The following is a 17,577-nucleotide window of genomic DNA, read 5'->3' on the forward strand; positions in this document are numbered from 1 at the left end:
TATTTTCAGATTTGAGAAAGGAGCATTTTAAACTACATGATAATTCTGCAACCACAGTGTGTATTTGGTTCAACACTGATTAGATACCTGAAAAGTTGTACGAAGAGCCTAAACCTACTCTAACGGAAAATGACAAATACAAAGCGAAACGTAGCGACAGCGAAGTCCTTGATTGAGATAATTTCAAGTGTTTAAAGTACTTAAATTAAAACAAAACGTATATTGTCCTCAATGAATTTATGAGAATGCAACATACATTTTAATACTCCCCAGCAAGCTCTTGGACTAGCTACAAGAACAGAAGGTGATATTCATGTGTTTGACAGTTATATTTAGAAATATGACTAAAACATGAAGGAAAACATGTATTTGTTTGACTCATTTGCACTTTAAAGCTGCACTTTCACAGATTGAACGTTTTGACAACTTTTTTTTATTTTTTGTCTTGGAACGAGCCAATTTGTGCGAAAAATCGATGGAAACCAGTATTATAAGACTGCTGACAAAACTAAAAGACTCTGACATATAGAACTTTAGCTAACATGGGTTATGCAAATATAGTACATTGTTGTGTATACAAGTTAAGGTTATATAATCTAAGAACTCATATTAATTTTCACATAATCTCCTCGTAATAAATGTTGTTGTTTTTTTCAATTCAAACTGAGATTTTTTTCTTGTTTTTGCAAATATAGCACTTTGTTGTCATGTAATGGGCAATTAAGCCAGTGAGGGTACTTTTTCGTTTTGCGCGTTTATCTCCCTTAGTTAGAATTAGGCCATTTCTGCAATGAAAATGTGTTACTGCAAAATTTGTATTTTCTTTATAATTAAGGATAGTTTTGGGTTACCCACAGAGTAAGTTCCTATTGAATTCATTCCATTATTATTTGATAAATCATTTCCTTACGCTGATATTTTCTACATTTTCTGTTATTATGTATTTTTCTTGTTTGTTTGTATGCAGGAGTCATACTTGTAAATTCTCGTTTTTCATTTAAACTATTAATAAGTGTTTGCTATATCATTTAAGTATATTTGAAGTTTCTAGGCATTAACTGCATTAATCTAGCAGTCCAGATTTAGACTTTTAAAGGAAAACTAAGTAAGCTTGTCTTAGTAATGTAGCGTAACCGCATAGTTGCACGATTACCGCCCTTTGTTATAAATTAGCCATTTGTGTAGAGTAACCGCATAGTTGCACGATTACCGCCCTTTGTTATAAATTAGCCATTTTCACTTACAAAGTTAAATGTCTGGCGGTGTATTTCAAAGGTTAGTTTTACATTTTATACTTATTTATTCCATACAAATATTTTATTAGCGACAATAATTATTAAAGAAATCATGTTAAACATTATTAATTAACCGGGAGTTGTTTTCATAAAAAGTATAAGTAAAAATAAAGCTGTCTCCCTACATGTTTTCGGAAAGTGGAATATACCCGTTTTTCCCATCTTAATAATGAACTCGTCCGCCCGGTGAGTATATAAGCGCGTCGCTCGGCTGAAAGATTCATTCTGTGTTTGACCGCCGTCGAGGTAACATCAGACAGTAAACCAGAAATGGTCTTTGAAGGCAAATAATTAGAGTCTTGACCTTCTGGCTGTTTATTATTGAACACAGAGCATTGTGACCTGTGATATAAAAAGGCACCAGGAACTTGACATCTATAGGGTTATCTAGCGTTCCAGTTCAAGTAGCCAGTTACATAGAGCATTGCGATCTAGTCTGGTGAACGGAGCTGGTGGCTAGAAACTCTAGTAAGCCTCATATCTGACACCTGCGTTGGCCACAGAGCATTGCGATCTGCGCGCTGACAAAGGTTAAGATGTTTTGCATCGCAAATAAACAAGCTCCCGTAAGGTTGATTTTGTTTTAGCCCACCAATCATTTTTCGAATTTGTTTAAATCATAAGGCAACGTAGCCTGAGGAAAATTTATATAAGAGCGATCCATATAAGTTCTACGACACCGATTGAACATACAGCCGGCATGTTACAGTAACTATATTTTTTCTGTAGGTAATTTTGCTTGTTTGAATATAATTTTTGTTTTGTTGTAGATTTCTACCTTCCCCTGGGAAGTTTGTATTGGAATAAACATAAAAACATTACAAGCACATTGTAATTTTTAATTAACGTTGAATTCATATCATTAAAGTAAACATGAATGATAAAACATACAATGTTGCGGCCTGGGAGTGAATGACCGATTGAATAATGGAATGAATAAATCATTAAGTCGTGTGGTTAAGTCGTGTGGTTAGGTCGTGTGGTTAAGTCGTGTGGTTTAGTCGTGTGGTTTAGTCGTGTGGTTAAATCGTGTGGTTAGATCGTGTGGTTAGATCGTGTCGTTAAGTCGTATGGTTAAGTCGTGTGGTTAGGTCGTGTGGGTAAGTCGTGTGGTTAAGTTGTGTGGTTAAGTCGTGTGGTTAGGTCGTGTGGTTAAGTCGTGTGGTTTAGTCGTGTGGTTAAGTGGTGTGGTTAAGTGGTGTGGTTAGGTCGTGTGGTTAAGTCGTGTGGTTAGCTCGTGTGGTTAAGTCGTGTGGTTTAGTCGTGTGGTTAGCTCGTGTGGTTTAATTGTGTGGTTTAGTCGTGTGGTTAAGTCGTGTGGTTAGCTCGTGTGGTTATGTCGTGTGGTTTAGTCGTGTGGTTTAGTCGTGTGGTTAAGTCGTGTGGTTAGCTCATGGTGTTTAGTCGTGTGGTTAGCTCGTGTGGTTAAGTCGTGTGGTTAAGTCGTGTGGTTAGGTCGTGTGGTTAAGTCATGTGGTTAGGTCGTGTGGTTAAGTCGTGTGGTTAAGTCGTGTGGTAAGGTCGTGTGGGTAAGTCGTGTGGTTAAGTCGTGTGGTTAAGTCGTGTCGTTAGGTCGTGTGGGTAAGTCGTGTGGTTAAGTCGTGTGGTTAGGTCGTGTGGTTAAGTCGTGTGGTTTAGTCTTGTGGTTAAGTCGTGTGGTTAGCTCGTGTGGTTAAGTCGTGTGGTTTAGTCGTGTGGTTAGCTCGTGTGGTTTAGTCGTGTGGTTAAGTCGTGTGGTTAGCTCGTGTGGTTAAATCGTGTGGTTAGGTCGTGTGGTTTTAGTCGTGTGGTTAAGTCGTGTTTTAAGTCGTGTGGTTTAGTCGTGTGGTTTAGTCGTGTGGTTTAGTCGTGTGGTTAAGTCGTGTGGTTAGCTCGTGTGGTTAGGTCATGTGGTTAAATCGTGTGGTTAGGTCGTGTGTTTAAGTCGTGTGGTTAGCTCGTGTGGTTAAGTTGTGTGGTAAGCTCTTGTGGTTAGGTCATGTGGTTTATTCGTGTGGTTAGGTCGTGTGGTTAAGTCGTGTGGTTTAGTCGTGTGGTTAAGTCGTGTGGTTAGCTCGTGTGGTTAAATTGTGTGGTTAGCTCGTGTGGTTAGGTCATGTGGTTAAATCGTGTGGTTAAGTCGTGTGGTTAAGTCGTGTGGTTAGCTCGTGTGGTTAAGTTGTGTGGTTAAGTCGTGTGGTCAGGTCATGTGGTTAAATCCTGTGGTTAAGTCGTGTGGTTAAGTCGTGTGGTTAAGTCGTGTCAAGTGGCATTAGCACTGCAATGCCATCAGCATCAAAATTTGAAAACAAAAACTGTACAACATACCGATGTTTATATGCAATTGAATTACAATAGCAATATAGATGTAGATCAGATGATATATTCCTTTACAATAATGTAACAAATGTGTATTTCATTGATAACTTTGTAGTCATATATTTTGTGTGTTTGTTTTGGGTATTTGTCAAATCTTCAGTCGGTATGGACATAAAATATTTTTTTTCAAGTGTTTTGTCAATTCATATTATGTCAAATAATAATAAAAATGTTTTTTACATATAAATTATGATATGTATATATATATTTATAAGTTTTGTCATTTGCCTTTTTCCAGGAGAATTCCAAAATGAAAACAGATAAAGAACAAGTTTAATGAAGTATCTTTATATTTTGTTTACATCCGTGAAATTTTTGATTAGTGTGTTTACTTATGGAGCCACAGGTCCGTATTTTGAAATTATAATACAGCATCAAATTAACAGGTGTGAACAGCAGTGATATATTTATTGTAAGTTGTTAATTTCGTAAGGAACGACAGGGATCGAAAAACGATAAAACAGACAAGAAACCAATGTTAGAAATTGTCTTTAATGAACTCTCGAAGACTCAAATTTTAGCACCTTTTGAACTAAAGTAGACTATCCAAAACGAAGTACAAGAAGATTAATGCATTATCAACCCAGTTAAATGTGTAGTAATATAATACAGGAAAATTATATAATTCGTTAAAGTATAAAGCCCTTTATTGATATACGAACGGTGTGTGTGTTTGCGTGCTGTCTGCGTGCTGTCTGCGTGCGTAAGAGCGTGCGTGAGTGCGTGTTTTGAGTACGTGCTTGCGTGAGTGCGTGCGTGAGTGAGTGCGTGCTTGCTTGAGTGCGTGCCTGTGTGCGTAAGTGCTTATGTAGGTTTGTGAGTGCATGTGTGCGTGTGTGAGTACGTGCGTGCCTGCGTGCGTTAGTGCGTGCGTTAGAGTGTGTGCGTGCGTGCGTGCTTACGTGCGTGCGTTCGTGTGTGCGTGTGAGTGTGTGTTAGTTTTATAATATTTTATTGCTCTTTTGTAAACAGTATAAATAACATGAAATTTACACGTTATTTACACGAACACTTATAATCAAATCGAACAAAAAGAACAAAATGGTTGGGCTACAAGTTATAACAACAATAGTTTCAGCCCTTCCCAGGAGTCAATATAGCGTCAATGTCGTGTAAAATCCATGATTAAAAGTTACTAGAACAATGAAAAAATGTTATTTACTTTAGAAAAGAAAAGAATTGGTTACCACAAAAGAGAAAAAAAATATAATAACATCCCAGACCATTTATATCGTTATTGAGGATGATATCAAAAGAAACGTTTCGTTAAGTGTATGTATTTAAAAACTTCAATAAAAAGTACACTGTTTTCATCGACTGTGCTATTTTCTTTCTAAAATAATAATTTACTTAAAGGATGAAACATTCGAGTATTTTTAATAAATAACACGCGTTCTTCGCCGTATCTACTACATTTTAAGATGCACTCTTACTCCCAAATACGATTTACCGCAATTAAAACAATTGTTTAATTTTCCCCCAAAAATGGATTACATGTCAAAAACAATTATTCTTATGAAGGATGCCGAGTTTAATTTGAAAGAAAGGTACAGAAAATACGGTATTTCTACCTTATGACACGATGGAAGATTGCAGTACTTACTTAAAACTTTTAGCATTTACCAATCATTTAATATTTATATATTTTTATATAGTATTTATATTTATATATCACTCGTGTTATCAGTAATTAATATTTTCCATAAATGCATTATTAAGTAATAAGTCAAAGGTTTATCATTCAAAGTTTATGCTTGTTATACATGTGTATGTTTTAATTTTGAATAAGAGTGTCACTTTAAAGAAATAATGTTCTGCATCTTCTGTGCCTTGTCCACAGTCACAAATAGGATTATCACGAAGATAGTTTATGTGGAGATGTGCATAAAGGTTGCTGCACGCATTTCTGATTCTTGTATGGTGGAGATTTGAAAGTCTCTCTTTGACAATATATTATTTCGGAACCATTGAGCATTTGCATGTATATTTTAAAGATGCCTTAAATTCATTAAGCGTGTTACTGTTACGAAGGTGAACATCAAGCCGGTTCCACAAAGCAATGGAAGATGGGATTGTTGATTTCGAGTAAATACTTAAACGTCTAGGTATAGTTACATAATTATGTCTGTTTCGAAGCGGATAATTGGTTATTTGTTCAAGTGTGTGTGTGTGTGTGTGTGCGCGCGCGCTTGCGTGCGTTCGCGCGTGCGTGCGCGCGCGCGCGCGCGTGTGTGTGTGTGTGTGTGCGTGCGTGTGCAATATTATTACGATTTGCGTTGTTTATTATAGCGGAAAAACGCTTTCTGTTGACTGTTCCAATGTGGTAACCCAATTTAAGCTTTTGCATTAACTTGCAGAATTATGTGTAGTACATTTATGCTAATACTAATATATTTATAATTGAAATACCATAGTGGAAGGGTTTTGAAAAGCAAGCAACACTGGATAAACAGCATTGTTAAAATAAAAAAAATAAATTATCAAAGTACGACTAAGTGTCTTGGAATTTGAAAAAAAATATGCCTTGTTTATATTTGTTAATACACAATGAAAACCCTGTTGTTTTAAAACAATTATTATTAATATTATCATTATTATTATTATATTACTATGATCATTTATTTTATTATCATGATTATTATGATTATTATGATTATTATTATAATTATTATTATTATTATTATTATTATTATTATTATTATTTATCTATTATATTTTTTTAACTTTTATTATTATTATTATTAATATTTTAATAATCATTATTATTTATCTATTTTTTTTACTATTATTTTTATTATTATATTTTTTAGTATTTTTATTATCAATATTATTATTATTGTTTTTATCATTATTGTTATTATTATTATTATTATTATTATTATTATTATTATTATTATTATTATTATTATTTTAATAATAAATATTATTCATCTATTTTATTGTTTTACTATTATTATTATTATTATTATTATTATTATTATTATTATTATTTCATTACTATTATTATAATTATTCTTATAATTCTTATTATTCTTATTATATCTATTATTGTTATTCTTCTTCTTCGTATTATTATTATTATTATTATTATTATTATTATTATTATTATTATTATTTTATAATTATTATTATTATTATTATTATTATTATTATTATTACAACCTACTATGACTACTACCAATACTAGTGGTAATACTTATTCAAGAAACATGTCATAATTATAACAAAACATCATTTCACAGAATGAGCGGGAAGGACTTTTCTCTCATCTGAAGGACTTATCCCTGGAAAATATTCGCATGTCAGAGGAACAGTTCAGACGACTATTGCAGTCTTTCATAAAAGCGGGAGGCACGTCATTGCGGTTGTGGCTTTGTTCCATAGAACCGGAAGATGATGTACCGCAGCTTCAGAATGAATGCGAGCAGCAGATAGTATCATCTGAGTGTACAACACGCATTACTCTTGGGTTTGTTACCATCACAGTAGAGGGGTTTATTCGACTTATTGACTACGTGACCAGATGCGGTCAATCCGTGAAATGTTACTTGCACCATACAACCCTGAAATCAAACTCTGCTGCTGAACAACCAGTCTTACCGATGTTGGGTCCACAGCCTATCTCAGCTGATTATACCACGGAGTTGGAACTATCTCGTATTAAGATGTCAACAGAACAAATGTGTCAAATCATCGGTAGGATGAATCAACTCAACCATTCAGTAACATTAAGATTGTTTGGTTGTACCGAAATATCAGACGAGTACAATCCGTTGAGGAATAAGATGGTGCCTCCTCCAAACACGTCACTAAACTATACCAAACATATTACGATCGAATTCATGGCTATATCGGAAACATTGTGTTTGTATGTTGCTTCCAGTGCAATTTATTATGGATACACGTGTGAGATATCAAGATGTGATATACTGCCCAGTGAAGTGCCGCATGCAGGCAATCTTCACTTTCCCCAGATGGCTGCCATCCACTCACCTGCTCAAACAGCAAAACTCAGATTTCATGAGGCATCAATACTACAACACGTAGTTGAGCGTCTCGCTCATCAAGCGGCAGTATCTGCACATTTGGTTGAGTGTGTGTTAGACACGTGTAGTGTATGGCCTCCCCCGGATGTCTGGTCATTGAAGGAAAAGATGGAGGAAGACCCTGCCATTCAGATCGAGGAATTCGAACCAAACAACGACGAGATTCGAAGTTGGCGTCCAGACATTTTAAAGATTGGCCAAATATGGAACATTCGTTTTAAAACAACCGCAAAGAAGTAAGTGAGTTTCCGTTATATAGAGTGTGGATATGTATTAAAATTGCCATTCTAGCCTTTATTAAAAGCTGCACTCTCACAGATTGATCGTTTTTACAACGTGTTTATTGTTTGTCTTGGAACGAGTCATTTTTTTGCGAAAATCCATAGAAACCAGTGATATACGACTGCTGGCAAAAACTTAAATCGCAGACGTTTATATTTAAGTTCAAAATGTTATTTGTATGCATTTTTCTTAAACCGTTAGTAACGGTTTAGGCAATAAAACAATAATTTTCGAACGGAAATATGCAATTATGCAATGGGATTTTTTGTCAGCAATCTTATATCTTTAGACAAAAAAGTTGAAAAAACGGTAAATATTTGAGAGTGCAGCTATAAGTACGTAAAACGGTTACACTTGCAATAGCCACTCTAAGTCTTTATTCAAATACACTCGAATCTCAGTGGCTCGATATTCCAGGGACTGGCTAAAATACTTCGAGCCTCGAGTGTATCGAGCCAAGCGGGATTTCTTACTGAATGTGTATTTTTCTTTGGTACATTAAAGAACGTCTTGTTTAAAACTCATTTGCTATTTGCTACGTTATATCCGCAACAGAAGAGTATTTATTGGAAATAGTTATCGTAATGTTTGCGACATGACGCGTTTGATACTATAAAAATATCAATTTTATTTTATTTTATTGAATTAAACTTTAAACACATATATGCGTAAACAATAAACACGCAATATTTATAGGTTAGGTTGTACCGGGTCGTTTTCTAGATTGCTCAGCATTTGACATTTGTATAAATACTAATATTTGGAGAAACTTTCGGAGCATTATTTTATGTAAATGACGCTTATTATGATTCCGATCAAGCAATTTGAATCAATTATGGCATTATGGTAATTGTGTGAAATTCTTACATGAGCCCGCGAAAATGACATCTAGCCACGCAAACAAAACACAGAGTCCGTAGAGACCGCGAAAATGACATCGAGTGAGGAAACATCGTCACTCACGATATCGAGCCATACGATCGGTAACGAGTAGAAAAACGGTCTTTTTAATCCAATTCGAGCCAACGAGTATATTGAACCATGCAATATCGAACCAACAGTATATCGAACCATGCAATATCGAGTCAACGAGTATAACGAGCCATGCAATATCGAGCCAACGAGTATATCGAGCCATGCAATATCGAGCCAACGAGTATATCGAGCCATGCAATATCGAGCCAATGAGTATATCGAGCCATGCAATATCGAGCCAACACGTATATCGAGCCATGCAATATCGACCCAATGAGTATATCGAGTCATACAATATCGAGCCAACGTGTATATCGAGCCATGCAATATCGAGCCAACGCGTATATTGAGTCATACAATATCGAGCCAACGTGTTTATCGAGCCAACGTGTATATTGAGTCATGCAATATCGAGTCAACGCGTATATCGAGCCATGCAATATCGAGCCAACGAGTATATCGAGCCATGCAATATCGAGCCAACGAGTATATCGAGCCATGCAATATCGAGCCAACGAGTATATCGAGCCATGCAATATCGAGCCAACGAGTATATCGAGTCATGCAATATCGAGCCAACGCGTATATCGAGCCATGCAATATCGAGCCATGCAATATCGAGCCAACGCGTTAAGTCTGTTCGGAGTTTGCAGTTTTCAAATAAAACTTGTGCAGGTATATTTTTAAATATTAATGCAAAACCTATTAAAAGGTGTGAAATACATTAGCGTATTGAGTATCTTTGTGAGTTTCAATGCTTCATTAGAGTCTCACCAATAAAAATTAAAACAACATAATAGATACAGTTTTGAAGAAAATGCCAAATATATACATACATACATACGACCATGACGATGTATCATCTATTTTTAGTACAAATCCTAAACGCGTGAAATATTGACGAACCAATGTTCCATATGACCCCATGCCATATGAGTTACGCGCAACCCAAGTTCTTATTGATTTCAATGTTTTGTAAATAAAAAGAAAATTGTGTCATTTCAAAAAAGCGCATATAGATGAATAAGTATGGAAGGATCTACTTGATATAAACAGTGATCTTAATTGACTACGGGTATTGATTTCAGTAAGATACGTCGCGCGCGCGTTTTGGTGAATTGTGCAAAAATGCAGTTTCTACATCAACATTTCTATAAAATAATAACTGTAGGTATGCAACCAAAAATAATCAAGCTTTTTTCCGACAAGCCTCGTTCGCGACTTAAGCGCGTGCACTCTGATCGGATATTTCAATCCGGGCCGGAAACACATGATGGATATTATAAGTAATGACAGTGAAAGTGACGCAATCGTTGTCTGTAAGCCTGATGCCCTACTGGTTATGAATATGCGAATGCGTCGGGCGGATTTAAAAATAAATAAAATTATTCCAAACAGCCAAACACTATAATGTCGTTTAAAACTATGTTTTATTTTAAGGATGAAACAAAGTTAAACCTCTGGGGTGGTATTCAATTTGCATTTTAAGTTAATTATAGCGTCATACATCATTTACTTCATTCACTGTATTGGACAGTTATAAATAACAAGAAATCCGATTAGCTACATCGTTCTTGAATCCAATTAAAAAATAATGAAAACCAGTGCAGATGTTTCATAGTTTAGATACACACTGATCTGAAACGACTTAATAAGCTTATAATGATTTAACTTGTTTGTTTGAATAAAAATAGCTATTCTTTAAAAATAAAACGGATATCAAATTCTAGCCCAGCTGAAATGTTTCTGTCGATTCAGGTCTGCACTCGCAGAGTCCACTGCAGAGAAGCCCGAAGTTACGAAATAAAGACGCATGTAGAACGGACGTCGGAATGTTTGACAACGTGAGATCACCACGGATAGTTCATTCGTGCTAAGTGTTATTAGAACGTTTTACACAATTTGTGCCTTCATTTTGGAGATTTAGAGTTCAAAAAGGCAAAGTGTAACAAAAGAATTGGCACAATTGGTGCCTGCAATGGGGATACTAGAGTACACTCATGCAAAGTGTAAGAAAAACAATGTACACAATTTGTGAGACTGAAACGTATTTGGAATTGCTTTTGTAGATACTTAAATTACAAATTTATTTTAGCATAAATTTCTGTAAATACTCTCGTCATTCGATATTTTCTCCCCCAGGTATATAAATGTCCCTTTTCTTGAAGCATATGTATCGTTTTTTAAAAGAACGTTTGAAAGATAATTGCTTAGTTTCTTGTTGATAGAATGATGCAAATATGTGTTGTAAATTATAACAACTCAGGTACATACGGTGAAAACAACCATAGTTATTTTTTTCCATTTGCCCCCCCCCCCCTTATTAAGAGTCACCTTCTGCATTTTCCCCCTTTATCAAGAGTTATATAGTGTATATTGTTCCCCTTGATCAACAGTTATCCTTTCCAATTGGCCCCTTTATGAACTGTTATCTTTACCATTTGACCTCTATCAAATGTTGTCTTTTATATTTGCCCCCCTTTATCAAGAGTTATCTTTTCAATTTGGCCCTCTTTTTCAAGAGTTATCTTTTATATTCGACCGTTTTTATCAAAAATTATCTTTTCAATTTGGGCCCCCTTTCGAGGAGTTGTATTTTCCATTTTGACCCATTAATCAATTAATTTATTTGGTATCCTTTATCAGAAATGATCTTGTCTATTTGGCCCCTTTTTCAAGACTTATCTTTTCCTTTTTGCATCCCCCCTTTATCAATCAATGTTTCTTTTTTTATTTGGTCCCCGTAATCAAGAGTTATCATTTTTATTTACCCTCTTTTATCAATAGTTGTAGTCTTTTCCATTTGGTCACCTTTATCAAGAGCTATCATTTATAATTGCCCCCCCCCCCCTTTATCATTTGTTGTCTTTTCCATTTGGTCTCTTATATTAATATTTATCATTTATAATTGCCCCCTTTTGAAAATCTTAATGAAAAACTGAAAGAAATCAATATGTACACGTTTCATTGATTTTAAAATAATTAAGAATATCTCTGTATATACATTAACCTTTGTTATTCATATCAGTTGTAGTATGCCCATGTAAATAAGTACATTGTTTATATATTCGACTGATTAGACGGTACATGTAGGTACTGATCATTGTATGATGTTTTAAATTTTGCTTTGTACAAGTTTTGAACATAGTTATTGGGTGAGTTATTGTTTTGTTAAAGGGAAAGACAACTTAACATATGAAGTTGACGGTACAAGAACGTGCGTTAATTTTTTTTGCTTTTCCATTGTAATGAGTAATGAGTATAGTGTTGATGTATTCAAAATAGTAAACGTCACATGAAAGAAGGTTAATGGTGTCTGTAATTCATTTACATTTCGTAAGTTGATTACTATACTGTTCAATTACTGAACGCAGTCGACCTTACATGAATGTATACTGATTGACACAATATAGTGACTGATATGTATTTGCTTTCCCAAATTGTAATTATTGTATTTTTCAATTACTGAGCTAACTAGACGGAACATGAACGTAAGGTAATGATCTATGCATTTCATTTACCTTTTACACGTTCATTTCTATTTTGTTCAACTTGTTAACTTAGTAGATATAACATTACCGTCCATTTATGGTGTCTGCAATTCATTTACTTTTCAATGGTTAATTACTATATTGTTAAGTTTATAAGCTTAGCAGATGGAACAATAACGTAAGTTAATGGTGTCTGCAATTTATTAACTATTCGCATATTAATAACGATATTGTTCACTTATTGAAATAAGAAGACGTAATATTAAGGTATGCTTATTGTGTCTACAATTTATTAACTTTTCATAAGTTAATTACGATATTGTTCAATTACTGAACGTTGTAGATGGAACATTAACGTAAGTTAATGGTGTCTGCAATTTATTTCTTTCCATATTAATTACGATATTGTTTACTTATTTAACTAAGAAGATGTAATATTAACGTAAGCTTATGGTGTCTGCATAAGGGTGTTTTAAAAAAAGGCAAAGTTTTTTTTCGAAATTTGGCAATATTTTAATTGTCTATGCCAAAATCGTTTACAAGTTTCAAAATGATGTAAGTGCTTTTTTATTCAGTCTTATACAGTTTATAAAAGAAAGATATAACTTTATTGGATAAAGTCAAATATTCCCAATAGTGAATCAAATATCCATGCTTTGGAAGCTTTCAATCACCCTTATTGTTTATAGAAATGTTGTAAAATAGAAGTGCTGCAAACATGCTGTGTTAATGACCTCTGATGTAGACACAATTCATGGATGAAGAGTTTGAAGTCTATGTATGGACGATGTGTAATTATACCGTTTTGTATTGAGTGGACTAGTGGGTTTTAATTATGTGTATTGATGGTGTGTATTTACTATTAGTGTGATGGTGTGTATTAACTCTGTGTTTGGATGGCGTGTAATATCTTTATGTGTGAATGGTGTGAATTGACTCTATGTATGGATAGTGTGTAATAAGTCTTTGTATGCATGGTGTGAAAAAATATATGTATGCATTGTGTGTAATAACGATATATATGGATGTTGTTTAATTACTCTATGTTTATACGGTGTGTAAAAACTCTATGTATACACGGTGTGTAATAACTCTATGTATGGATGGTGTTTAATTACCCAATGTATAGACGGTGTGTAATAAGAGTTTTTGGATGGTATGTAATAACTGTATGTATGGATGGTATATAATAACTCTTTTTTAAGATGGTGATTAATAACTCTATGTTTGCATGGTGTGTAAAACTATATGTTTGGATGGTGTGTCCTAACTATTTATAAGGGATTATGTTTTATCACTCTATGTATGGACCGTGTGTAATAACTCTATGCATGGAATGTTTTTAATAAATATATTTTTATGGTGTGTAATAACTCTTTTTAAATGGATGATGTGTAAAAGTTGTATGTGTGGGTTCTGGGTAACAGCGCTATGTTTGGATAGTGTGTAATAACTCCACGTATAGGTTGTGTGTAAGAAATGTGTGTACTGATGATGCATTCTTGCTATATTTATGGATTATGTGTTATAACTGTTTGAATGGATAATGTGTAATAACTGTTTGAATGGATTATGTGTAATAACTGTTTGAATGGATTATGTGTAATATCTATTTGAATGGATTATGTGTAATAACTGAAAGTATGGATTATGTGTGATTACTCTATGTATAGATAGTTAACATTAACTCTATGTATAAATTATGTGTATAATTATGTGTATGGATGATGCATTCGAACTATGTGTATGGAGTGTATGTAATAAGTATATGTACGGACCATGTGTAGTAACTTTTCATGGATGTGTGTGTTTGATATACATTGCTATGATATATTGAATAAATGTCTGTGAATGATCTTTTTTGTAATTTTACATTTCTTATAAAGCGCAACTTAATGGACAGAATTTAAGAAAACAATTGCAAAATCTTCATGGTTGTGCTAACGTATTTGGTTTCAAAATATGGAAGTCAGGTTGTCGGTCAACTGGCTTATCTTATGACACAAACTACGTTTTATTTGGACAGATACTAGTGGCAAAAGGCGGTTTGATATGTTACCATGCATGGAGTTAATGCAATGTAGAATATGCATAAAGCTCTCTATAGCAATATCACAGCTCTCTATTAAAATGAACCAAATTGACACTATCCCTTCCGTAGAGTGTTGAAAGGTGTATGAAGGGCATAAAGCTGTTTCTTACAAGGCCAAAACTCTATTACAATGAACCAAGCGTGCGCAGCTCAATTATCATGGTGCTGGTAGCTGTAATATAAGCATGAAGCTGTATTAAACAAGGCAACAATTCTCTGTAAAAATGAAGCAAGCGTGTACAGCTCAATGTTCATGGTGTTGATAGTTGTAATATTAACATAAAGCTGTATCTAACAAGGCCTAGCTCTTTGTTAAGATGAACCAATCTTGCGCTTTTCCATCATCATTGAGGTAATGTGTTGTATGAAAAACATAACGCTGTATCTAACAATGCCTAGCTCTTTGTTAAGATGAACCAAGCTTGCGCTTTTCCATCATCCTTGAGGTAATGTGTTGTATGAAAAACATAACGCTGTATCAATATAGGACACAATACTTTTAAAAATGAACCAAGTTTGAGCTTATAATGGTAAGACAAGTGGCTTATCTTATGACATATGCTACCTGTTGTTTGAGCTTATAAAACCAAAGGTCCTATCAAAGATGGATTGGTATATTACCATGCATGGAGTGAGTATACCAAGTGCACAACTTTCTTTTTAAATGGGCCAAGCTCTCGCTGCCCCATCAACAATCTTTTATTTGCACCAAGAAACTCTTCCAATGAAGTTTCATGATTCGTAGAGAATAAATGCCATATTCTCTATAAAAGACCAGACAAATGTGCATATTGCTTTAAAAAATCAATTTGTTTCAATCAATGACACATTCATGCAACTTGAACTTGGGCCTGACGGTTTTGATTTATATCTGTTTTAAGCGACAACTGACCTAATTTTGAGCAATAAACCTCACAAAGTATTAATCAGCATTCTTGAAAATATTTTATTGGCCCTTACCTTAAGGGATGATACACGCATTTTAAACAATATAAAACCAAGACGTTTACTGATTTTAATTTGTATGTTTTAAAATTACCTTAGTCATGAATTTAGATGGAAACACTCTATTTACATGTGAACATTGGTAACGTATTTATGATACGGAATAATAATACATGGCGTTCTATGGGACTCAACTTTGGAGGCTAACGTATATAGCGTATGGCCTTCTCCAAAAACCTAAATTGTATGGGGTCGTCCCTTAATAAAACGTCGGTTAGTTTTAAGTATAAAAGTGTGCACTCTGGTGTCGTTAATAAGAAAGTTTCCTACAATATTTATATATCAAGTGTTATCTTAAACCATTTACTAGTAAAAGGTACATAAAGGGTGTTCATGATACACCCGACACCCTAAATATGCTAATGTAAAGTTAAGAGTATCTTCTTAATGAAAGTATTGTTTCTGTGAGAAAATTAAAAGAAGTTGATATGTTTAAAGGCTTCAGACACATTCAGAACGAAACATGATACATGTGGACACCAGACCGACGGGCAAGCATTGTGGTTACTTAAGTGTAGCCGCAATATTATTCACGGCTCTACAATACATTATCATGCAAATATCTTTGGCGTAAAGTATACTCTTGACTACCAGTAGGAGATTTGTTTTCCGAGCCGTACTTTAAGTAAACAAGCAGTGTTCGGTCTTGTGACTACCAGTAAGCAAGCAGTTCTCGGACACGTGGCTACCAGTAAGCAAGCAGTGTTCGGACTCGTGACTACCAGTATTCAAGCAGTTCTCGGACACGTGGCTACCAGTAGACAAGCAGTGTTCGGACACGTGGCTGCCAGTAGACAAGCAGTTCTCGGACACGTGGCTGCCAGTAGACAAGCAGTTCTCGGACACGTGGCTGCCAGTAGACAAGCAGTTCTCGGACACGTGGCTGCCAGTAGACAAGCAGTTCTCGGACTCGTGACTACCAGTATTCAAGCTTTTCTCGGACACGTGGCTGCCAGTAGACAAGCAGTTCTCGGACACGTGGCTGCCAGTAGACAGGCTTTTCTCGGACACGTGGTTACCAGTAGACAAGCAGTTCTCGGACTCGTGACTGCCAGTAGACAAGCAGTTCTCGGACTCGTGACTACTAGTATTCAAGCTTTTCTCGGACACGTGGCTACCAGTAGGCAAGCAGTTCTCGAAGAGTAACTACCATTTAGCATTTAGTTCTCGGACACATGCCTAAAAGTAAGCAAGTAGTTCGGAGACACTTGCCTTCAAGAAGTCGTGTATTTCTTAATCAGTAGGCGAGTAGCTCACGGACACTTGCCTACAAGTAGACGATAAGTTCTCGGACAAGTGCCTACCAAAAGGCGAGTAATACTCGGACACTGGCATACCAGTATGTGAGTAGTTCTTGGGAGTCGTACTTCACAGTTGGCGAGTACTTGTTGGACACGTTTCTACCAGAAGGTGAGTAGTTCTAGGACAAGTGTCTACCAGTAGGCGTGTAGTTCTCGAAAACGTATCTTCCAGTAGGCGAGAAGTGCCTACTAGTAGATTGGTCGTTCTTGTACAACGCTAGGCGTCCAGTTCTCGGACACGTGCCTATCAGTAGTCGTGTGTAGTTCTCCGACACGTGCCTACCAGTAGGTACGTAGTTCTCAAGTAGTTTACACATAGTTAAAAAATCTCGGACGCGTGCCAACCAGTACGCATTTTAATTCTAGGACACGCACCTATCGGTAGATGAGTCATTCTCGGACGCGTGACTTGTAGTAAGCGAGTAGTTCCTTAGCTTGTGCCTCACAATAGGGGACTATTTCTCGACTTGTACCTTCAAGGAGTTGAGTTATTCTCAAACACGTGACAGCCAGTAGGTGTGATGATCTGGGACAGGTGACTTCCACTAGGCGAGTTGTTTTTGGACACGTGCTTTACAATATGCGACAAGCTCTCTGAAATATGGAATTCAGTAGGCGAGCAGTTATCAGACAAGTGTCTACCAGTATGCGAGCAATTATTGGACACATGCCTAGCAATACGTGAATAAGATATGTAACTTCCAGTAGGAGAGAAATTCTAGTGCACGTGCC

At 35.4% G+C, this 17,577-nt stretch overlaps 1 protein-coding gene across 1 annotated transcript; it reads left to right on the forward strand.

Moving 5' to 3' along the window:
• The first annotated feature begins 617 nt into the window (after positions 1-617).
• On the forward strand, positions 618-14,295 carry LOC128222100 (uncharacterized). Its single transcript, XM_052930946.1, has 3 exons — positions 618-858; positions 6,896-7,935; positions 10,715-14,295. The coding sequence occupies exons 2-3, from the start codon at positions 6,953-6,955 to the stop codon at positions 10,761-10,763; spliced, it is 1,032 nt and encodes a 343-aa protein (XP_052786906.1). The 5' UTR covers positions 618-858; positions 6,896-6,952; the 3' UTR covers positions 10,764-14,295.
• The last annotated feature ends 3,282 nt before the right edge of the window (positions 14,296-17,577 follow it).

This window comes from Mya arenaria, chromosome 16, assembly GCF_026914265.1.
Source record: "Mya arenaria isolate MELC-2E11 chromosome 16, ASM2691426v1".
Taxonomy (NCBI): domain Eukaryota; kingdom Metazoa; phylum Mollusca; class Bivalvia; order Myida; family Myidae; genus Mya; species Mya arenaria.

Excerpts from the sequence above, each read along its gene's own strand:
- LOC128222100 (XM_052930946.1), top strand. The coding sequence starts at position 6,953 with ATGTCAGAGGAACAGTTCAGACGACTATTGCAGTCTTTCATAAAAGCG. Across the intron at positions 7,936-10,714 it reads TTTAAAACAACCGCAAAGAA|GTCTGCACTCGCAGAGTCCA; the intron begins GTAAGTGAGTTT and ends CTGTCGATTCAG.